This window comes from Citrus clementina, unplaced genomic scaffold (assembly GCF_000493195.1).
Source record: "Citrus clementina cultivar Clemenules unplaced genomic scaffold, Citrus_clementina_v1.0 scaffold_2, whole genome shotgun sequence".
In the NCBI taxonomy this organism is placed as follows: domain Eukaryota; kingdom Viridiplantae; phylum Streptophyta; class Magnoliopsida; order Sapindales; family Rutaceae; genus Citrus; species Citrus x clementina.
The window spans coordinates 2,907,083-2,916,666 of record NW_006262688.1 but is presented as its reverse complement, the minus strand read 5'-3'; the positions used below and the strand labels follow the sequence as shown (position 1 = coordinate 2,916,666).

The 9,584-nt window shown below is 36.3% G+C and overlaps 1 protein-coding gene and 1 non-coding gene across 2 annotated transcripts; one reads left to right on the top strand and one right to left on the bottom strand.

Annotated features, from left to right (window-relative positions):
- Nucleotides 1-4,979: 4,979 nt before the first annotated feature.
- Nucleotides 4,980-5,086, bottom strand: LOC112101359. Its single transcript, XR_002907486.1, has one exon. It is a non-coding gene; the product is annotated as a small nucleolar RNA R71 (small nucleolar RNA).
- Nucleotides 5,087-6,306: 1,220 nt separating this feature from the next.
- Nucleotides 6,307-6,864, top strand: LOC112100796. The gene has a single exon (XM_024190630.1). The coding sequence runs from the start codon at nucleotides 6,307-6,309 to the stop codon at nucleotides 6,862-6,864; it is 558 nt and encodes a 185-aa protein (XP_024046398.1).
- Nucleotides 6,865-9,584: the final 2,720 nt, after the last annotated feature.

The following is a 9,584-nucleotide window of genomic DNA, read 5'->3' as shown; positions in this document are numbered from 1 at the left end:
GTGTATAGTTAGTCGAGATGTAGTCTTCAATGAGTCAGAGATGCTGATGAAAAAACATCAAAAGGATCCTGGTAAACCAGAAGGAGGACTGGACTCACAGGGACAACATTTGATGGTGGAGTTGAAAGGTAAATCAGCTTTGGACTACCATGATGAAGCTAAAGACATGGAAAGAGAAGAAGCTGAAGATATCAGTGAAACTTCTGGAACTCATACAAATATTCAAGACTATCAGCTGGCAAAAGACAGACAAATGAGAATTATCAAAACACCTAAGAGGTTTGCATATGCAGATTTGATAGCATATGCTCCAACAGCAGCCCATGAATTAGACAATGATGAACCTAAAACCTTCAGAGAAGCTATTTCAGGAAAAGATGCAGACAAGTGGATAAGAGCTATGAAGGATGAAATAGTCATTACACAAGAATAACACCTGAGAGCTTGTAAAAAGACCAGAAAACAAAAGGGTAGTAGACTGCAAATGGGTTTACAAGGTTAAGCAGGGTATACCAGGGGTTGAATCCATGAGATATAAGGCTAGGCTGGTTGCCAAAAGCTACATACAGAAGGAAGGGATAGATTTTACAGAAGTCTACTCACCTGTAGTTAGGCATACCTCAATAAGAATGATCCTAGCACTGGTTGCAGTTCATAGCATGCATCTTGAACAGATGGATGTTAAGACTGCATTTTTACATGGTGAGCTTGAAGAACAAATAATAATGTCTCAACCTAAAGGCTTTGAAGACCGGTCAAATAAGTGAAGGAAGCGTCAAGCTACAATTAGAGACAAGACAGTTCGTGTCAGCAGTGAAGATTGAATTTGTTTATTACCTTTTAATAATGAGACTTTAGTGTTGAATAATTGTCTTTATGTTCCGGACATTAAGAGGAATTTAATTTCAGTAGCTTGTTTGTCAAAGTAAGGGTACACTATAAATTTTGGATCCTCTGTTTTTATTTTTTATAATAAGAGACCTATTTGTTCTTATACATTGGAAGATAATTTATATCATTTAAATCCAATGATCCATTCTATGCATGACACAATTATCATTAATGATGAGCATACACATTTATCTAAGAAAATAAATATTTCTTCCAACCAATTTTACTTCTGGTATTTACGTTTGGGTCATATAAACCAAAATATGATACAGAGAATGATCAAAGATAGGCTCTTGAGTCCATTAGAAAATGAATCATTGCCACTCTGTGAATCCTGTTTAGAAGAAAAAAGGACCAAAATGCCATTCTCGGCCAAAGGAGTACGTGCAACAGTACCACTTAAATTCGTACATACAGATGTATATGGACCAATCAATGTACAAGCTCGAGGAGGTTATAAGTATTTCATCACTTTCACTTATGATTACTCAAGATACGGTTATGTTTATCTGATGCGTCACAAGTCTGAAACTCTTGAGAAATTCAACGACTATAGGGCTGAGACAGAAAAGTAATTAGATAAGAACATAAGGAAACTTCGATCTGATCGAGGTGGTGAATTTCTCTCAGGAGATTTCAAAGAGTATTTGGTTGAAATGAGATTATATCTCAGTTGACTGCCCCGGGAACACCACAACAAAATAGGGTAGCTGAAAGGAGAAATATAACTCTTTTGGATATAGTGAGATCTATGCTTAGTTATTCGTCATTACCAATCTCTTTTTGGGGACTAGCACTGGAAACTGCAGTTTACCTCTTGAACTTAGTTCCATCTAAGTCAGTGCCTAAAACCCCAATAGAATTATGGTCAGGTCACAAACCAAGTTTACGACATGTCCGTATTTGGGGATCACCAGCACATGTGCTGAAACCAAAGACAGAAAAAATGGATTCATGTTCTGAGGTTTGTATGTTTGTGGGGTATCTCAAAGGAACAAGGGGAGGTTTATTTTATAGTCCTTGAGATAGGAAAGTGATCATGAGCACACATTTCACTTCCCTCGAGGAAGATTATATGAATAACTTCAAACCTAAGAGTAAGGTAATACTTGAAGAACTGTCAGGTGATCAGGTTGATACTCAACTTTCAACGCCTGTTACAGAATAGGAAGAACAACAAAAACTAGCCGATCAACACATGATTATCCATGAACAACCATCACATTTAGAACATCGTCGTAGTGGGAGGGTAACTAGGTTACCTGCGAGATACATGCTATTGGGAGAAACCTATACGACTATCTTAGATGAACATGTACAAGATCCTACTAGCTACAACGAAGCTCTAATAGATAGAGATGTTGAATTTTGGAAAAAGGCCATGAATTAAGAAATGGAATCTATGTATTCCAATAAAGTTTGAGAACTTGTAGAGGCACCAAATTGGGTAAAACCTATAGGGTGCAAGTGGATCTATAAGAGAAAAAGAGGAGTAGATGGAAGGGTGGAAACATTTAAAACAAGATTAGTAGCCAAATGATTTACTCAGAAAGAGGGAAACAATTATGAGGAAACTTTTTCTCTGGTTGCTATGCTTAAATCCATCAGGATTCTGCTCTCCATTGCTGCAGTGCTAGATTATGAAACTTGGCAAATGGATGTAAAGACTGCTTTTCTTAACGGGTATCTTGAAGAAGACATCTACATGCAGCAACCAGATGGATTCATACAAAAAGGCATGAACACATGGTATGTAAGTTGCAGAGATCCGTTTATGGATTGAAGCAAGCATCCCGGCCATGGAACATCAGATTTGATTAAGCGATTAAATCGTTTGGATTCATTCAAAACATTGATGAACCATGTGTGTACCAGAAAATTCAAGGAAAATATGTAGCCTTCCTAACTCTTTATGTAGACGATATTCTCCTAATTGGAAACGATATAGGAGTATTGACTGCAATAAAGAGTTGGTTAACAAAACAATTTGATATGAAAGACCTGGGAGAGGCAAGTTATATTCTTAGTATCAAGTTACTAAGAGCCGGAAGAATAAAACTTTAGTCTTGTCTCAAGCGGTCTATATCGATAAGTTATTGGCTAGATTTAGTGTTAGAGTGCAATTTATGCACTAGTTTTGCATTGTTTACTTCCCTTAATATCGATGTTTTGCACTTAATAATAGTGATTTACTTGTGTTTTATTTTTGTAGGTGCAATTCTATTGATTGGTGCTAAAATTGAGTTATAAGATGATGTTTGAGGATGATTGTTTTCCTGGAGAAATTATGAGCTTTAGAAGAACTTTGTTGATAAGGCGTGGGCGCGTGCTGTCAACTAAGGGTCTGTAGTTTTTATTTTAACGTGTTTTGTCTTTTTGATTATTTTTGTAATTTTGAATTTAATATTTAGATAATATTTTAGATATTAGTATTTTATTTTTGGAAAAACTCTATAAGAGGGGGGGGGGGGAGACTTGAAAAACAAAAGAAAGAAGAAAAAAAAACCCTAGATCAAACATTATTTAAGAGAAAGATTTAAGGCAGCATCAAAGGAGAATTGGCAAAAATCAATTAGAAACTTAGTCCTTCTTATTCTTCTCTTATTTACGTTTTAGTCATAAGGATGTGTTTGATGGCCGAAACTTTGTTCTTTATTTTTCTTTCGCAAACCATGAACTAAATTTATTTGCGGTTAAGTGATAAATAATCTTAATAGTTCATTGACTACTTATATGTGTTGTTGCATGTTTGCTATTGCGCTTTGTTTTCATAATACTTATTTCTATTCATTATTTCGGCTGATCACCCAGTTAATGATACTAGCTATGATAGAGCCAAAAAATGCCTATCTTAGTGAAACATATTAGAGCAATACTTGGTTTTAGATTAAGTTTCCTGAGTTGAGTTTTACTTGATTCCAAAAAGGCTATGCTTAATCTAAAATTAGTGATGAACTAGACATAGGGATTCACCTTGTAGGGTAATTAAAAATTAAGCGTGTAATGTTATATCTTATGTTAGCATAACAACTTATCACTGTTAGGTTGCATATAGATGTAAGATATCCAACATACGACAGCTGAAGATACATAAGGATTCTTCCCAGTGCTATAGCAGATGCTGTAGTAATCGAGTCAAACATTAGAAAAATAGTCAAAACCATTAAGTGAGTTTAATTACTCAACTACTCAATTCCCTTTGATTTTATCCTTGTGTGTGACTTGAGAATTTATTTATTTGCATTTTTATTTATTGCATTTTATTTCAATTAATTTATTAGTTTTATTACCTGTTTTATTTTTAATTAAAGCAAAATTGCACTATTCAGATTGTTGTAGTAAATCTGATAACATCAATCCCTATGGAGACGATCTTGAATACTCATCATTATATTACTTATTGTGTATACTTGCATATTGACACCCATAGCATTTGAATTAATTACAACAAGTTTTTGGCGCCGTTGCCGAGGATTGATTGTTCATTGTGATTTTTGAAATTAGTTTTAAAGTTGCTAATTTTTAATTCTATTTTAATTTGTTTACTTTGTTCACATAGGGAATTACAAGCTACTGTAGAAATGGATGATTTGCAAGATATGAGAAACTTGAACCCCAGAGGGGAGATACAATTAGTGAATGTACATGAAGGTCTGGATGGACAACATGTTCACATGCAACCAGGGAACAACAACATTATTCATATGGCGGATGATAGAGATAGAGCCATTCGAGACTATGCAGTGTTGACTCCTTAAGTCATACATCTCGGAATAGTTAGACCCAACATTCAAGTTGACAATTTTGAGATCAAACAAGTGATGTTTCAAATGCTGCAAACAATGGGGTAATTTAATGGACTGCTATAAGAAGATTCTCATATATATCTTAAGCTAGTTTTAGAAGTGAGTGATGCTTTCAAAATTGTTGGAGCATTGCAGGAAGCATTAAGGCTCAGACTTTTCCCATTTTCTTTGAGAGATCAAGCAAGAGCATGGTTGAATTCTCTACCATCAGATTCTATCACTACATGGAATGGCTTAGTTGATAAATTTTTTATGAAATACTTCCCTTCGACTAAGAATGCAAAATTGAGGAACGAGATTACATTTTTCTATCAACTTGAAGATGGGAGCTTGTATGATGCATGAGAAAGATTTTAGGAGTTACTCAGAAGATGTCCTCATCAAGGTATTCTTTTTTGCATACAGTTGAAAACTTTTTACAACGGTTTCAACCCAAGCACTAGATTGATGGTGGATGCTTCAACAAATGGGGCATTGTTATCTAAGTCTTACAATGATAGCCAACAATAACTATCAGTGGCCATCAACCAAACAAGCTGCAGCGAGAGGAACAACATGCGTCCATAACGTAGATGCATTGACAGCGTTGCAGCCCAAGTAACCTCATTAACAAATATGGTGAAGCTATGACCACTGCTCCAGCAACTGTCAACCAAGTTGTTGAAGTATCCTTTGTTTATTGTGGAGAGAGGCACTTATCTATGTGGGCAACTTCAATAGACAGAATCAGAACAATCCATATTCAAACACTTACAACCCTAGATGGAGATAGCACCCGAACGTTTCATGGAGTTATCAGAACCAGACTGCTGCAGCACCTAGTGAACATAACAAATCTGCTCAACCACCTAGATTTTATCAGCAAAATCAAGGGCAAAGAAGCATCAATAATGATCAATTCAACTCCTTTGAAGCTTTCATTAAGGATTATATTGTGAAGAATGAAGCAGTTGTCCAAAGTCATACTGTATCTTTGAGAAACCCATAAAATCAAATTGGACAGCTTGCTACAACATTGAGTAACAGACCTCAGAGCAGTTTACCCAACAATATGGAGGACCCAAGAAGAGAAGGGAAAGAGCACTACAAAGTAATTAACTTGAGATCTGAAAAGGATGTTCATAGTCCAATTGGTGTATTAAAAAGAAGAGTTGAGCCCACTTCAATCTAGAGAGAAATTCAAATTCAAGAAGAGCCATAATCCTCTACTTTATAGCACACTGGTGAGAACAACCAAGTTACAACATCTGTAGAAAATGATGGTCCAGCACCTGGTGGTGAGGAAGCTGCAGCACCAACAACAATAGACCCAAGTAGAGCAAGAGGAAAGCAGGCTGCATAACTTGCTACAGCACAATAGTTTAGGCATCCACCACTATTTCCTTAAAGGTTCCAGAGACAGCAGCAAGACAAGCAGTTAAGCAAAATCTTGGGAGTGCTGAAATAGGTACATATCAATATCCCTTTTGTGGAAGCTTTAGAGCAAATGCAAAATTATGCGAAATTTTTTAAAGATATTTTGACAAAGAAAATAAGACTTGGAGAATTTGAAACAGTTGCTCTAACACAAGAGTGCAGCCGTATGCTTCAGAGTAAGATATCACAGAAGATGAAAGATCTAGAAAGCTTCATAATCCCATGCTCTATAGGCACTAAATACAGTGGCAAAGCACTTTATGATTTGGGAGCTAGCATTAATCTCATGCTTTTATCAATGTTTAAGCAATTGGGAGTTGATGAATGTAGACCAACAACAATGACTTTGCAACTTACTGACATATCTCATGCCTATTTAGAAGGGAAGATTGAAGATGTATTGGTGAATGTGGATAAATTTATTTTCCCAGTGGATTTTATAGTGCTAGACTTGGAGGCAGACAAAGATGTGCCAATCATTCTAGGAAAACCTTTCTTAATTACGGGAAAGACTCTCATTGATGTGCAAAAAATGGAGTTGACTATGCAAGTTAATGATCAGCAAGTTATATTCAATATGGTGGATGCTATGAAGAGTCCTGACGAGGTTGAAGATTGTAATTTTATCATTGTTGTGGACTTTGTTTTAGTAGAGAGATTACACAATTGCTGTAGTAAGGAAGAAATCAATGTTGTAACATTTGAAGTGCTTGATGATAAAGATCGAGAAGCAGCTAACATAGCATGGTAAGGGGAGAAGCAACTCGTGAGAAATGACAAACATTTTGAATCTCTAGACCTCTTAAACATATTAAGAGAAAAGCTTGGTGGATGTATTGGGGAGATACAAGAAGGCTATTAGATGAGGGACCCCACATGAGCAAGCAAAGATGGTTAGGCTGAAGGACCTAAAATCAAGCGTTAATTGGGAGGCAACCCAATGAGTAGGGAAGTTATTTTATATTTTTCTTTCAACATTAAGTCTAATTTTACATATTTTTCATTTATAGTTTTTGTCATTTTGAATTGATTATTTAATTTCTTTTCTTCCTTTTTATTTTCTTTCAGCACGTATAAAAAAATGAGGGCTAATAAACTAACATGAGTTGGTGCAGCATTACATACAACAAGGAAGTTGGGCAATGACTCTTATACATCAAGACAATTTATAGCTGTTGCTGCAGCATCGAAATTGATTGCTGTAACAACGATTTTTTATCGTTGTAGTGACAAAGCCGTGGAAATTTTTCTTACCGATGTTAGCATATCAAAGTTATAGATAAGGAAGGATTGTGCAATTCCTCAATTACCATGATAATTATCCTTTCCTTTTAAGAGGCAAAAAGTAGTCTACAGGACATCATTGCTGTTATTACTGCTGAGGAGCCTGCTGCAGCAAAATCTGCTCCAGCGGCAACCCAACAAACTCCAACAAAATCTCCTGCCAAAACTCCCAAGGTATCCAGCAAGCAAAAATGGGCACAACTTCTGGAGGGGCCACGGTACCAGAACAACCAGAGCACAAGCGAACCAAACCAATTCAGCTCAAAGCCAATGAACCTGCTGGAACCCTACCAATCAGTCCAACTCCGAGCAAGAAAAAGAAGTCGTTAGTTGCCGTACCACAAGGTTCACCCAAGGAACACCTGAGGAGTGCAACTAAAAAGAAGTGAACCTTTTACAACAATTGTTGCAACAAGACATCCAACACTAGGAGAGTATCTCTTGCCAGCCCGTTTTAATTTTCTTCAACATCTGAAACTTTTCTTTTATTTATTTGTTTTTGATTCATTAAGTTGCATTTCTTGCTTGTTAATGCATGCATGTTTGTTTTGGTTTTAATTTGTGTGCTTCAACACCTCTCAGATTTGGGGCGGTTGTGTTATTATGTATTGTGTTTGTGTTGTGTGTTATGTGTTATGTGTTATGTGAAGCTTTGTTATCTATTATTTATGTATGGATTTGAAAACCTAATGAAGATAAATTATGTGTCATTCAGTAATTGGGAATGCCAAGTAGGGATAGTTATAGATGGAGGTTGAAATTTTGTCTCAACACGTAGACTTTGGTTGAGTTTCATGAGTATGTTGTAACAGAGCTAGGAAAATAAAAAAAGTAGAAAATATCTAAAGTTTGGGGAAATTTTTATTGAAGTGTGCTTATTATGAAATAAATTTTGCTCCAATAGCTCAGGTTACTAAGTAACCAGAGCTGAGTATGCACCCCACATGCAGATTTGAGTAAAAAGGCAACAAGAGCTATGAGCATTGTTGTAGCATCTATTGTTAAAAAAAAAATTAGAGAGTGAATGTCCTCTGTCTAGGCTATTGAGTAGCTAGGTCTGTTCATGAGCCCCATGTTCAACCTTGAGTTAAAGATGTCTATAGATAAGACTGTTGTTGAGTGTTAGAAAATGCATATTTATAAAGGAGAAAACCATCATTTTACATTTCAAGTCTTACTAACAACCCTTACTTTTATGTATTTAACCTTCTTGTGATTTAATTACATGTGTTTTATTTTAATTAAGTATTTTATGTATTTTAGGGGCATCATAGTCATTTCACAATAAACGAGAAATCAGATGGCAAAACGGACATCACTTTTGAACTCAGGACGGTCGAAAATCTTAGGAGGAGCATAAAAGGAAAAATGGCACTGTTCACTTGTACGGTACTATTCACGTGTACGGTACTGTATACGTTACTGTTCATGACACTGTTCACATAGACGGACCGATGACGTGGCATTAACTGATGAGGTGTCACGATCCTGTTGGACTAAAATTCTTATATACTGTTGATGGTGACGTGGCAGCATATCAGTGGACGAAAAATCTCGCATACGGTGCATGCATCACACAGGATTATTTTCAACCAAACCGCATTACTGTTCATCCGGGTCAAACCGCGTTACTGTTCAAAGTCGGGTCAAACCGTATTACTGTTCATCCGCATGGTCAAACTGTGGACTGTTGACTGATGACGTGGCGCAATCCTGAGCGTCCAAACTGTTTTTAATCCGATGGCCATGATTTACTCCATGTATCTATAAAAAGGGGGCCTCTCCCCCCTAATTTGATATCTCTGAATCCATTTTTGGGATCCATTTTCTGTAATTCCCTCTCCATCTTGTATTTTCTTCGTATTTTAATAAATTCCCATTTTGCCCCTAGTTCAACTATGAGTGGCTAATTTTCTTTCAAGCTTGGGTTGAAGGTGAAGTCTCAACATGTGTCATGGGCTTAATTTGGTAAATTTATTTTCTCTTCCCCTCTAATTTTTGTGGAAGTTTTGACTTCTCGTCGACAAATAATAATAGTCTTGTCTAGATACCGCCTTGGTTACACCGGCTCTCTAGTATAAGGTTATTATTATTTGGCACGGTAAGCCCTTAGCACCATATTGATTAGAGCGTGGTTCATGAGGTGTGGATTCCCCCCTCATGATTTAATTGGCATTAATACGGATT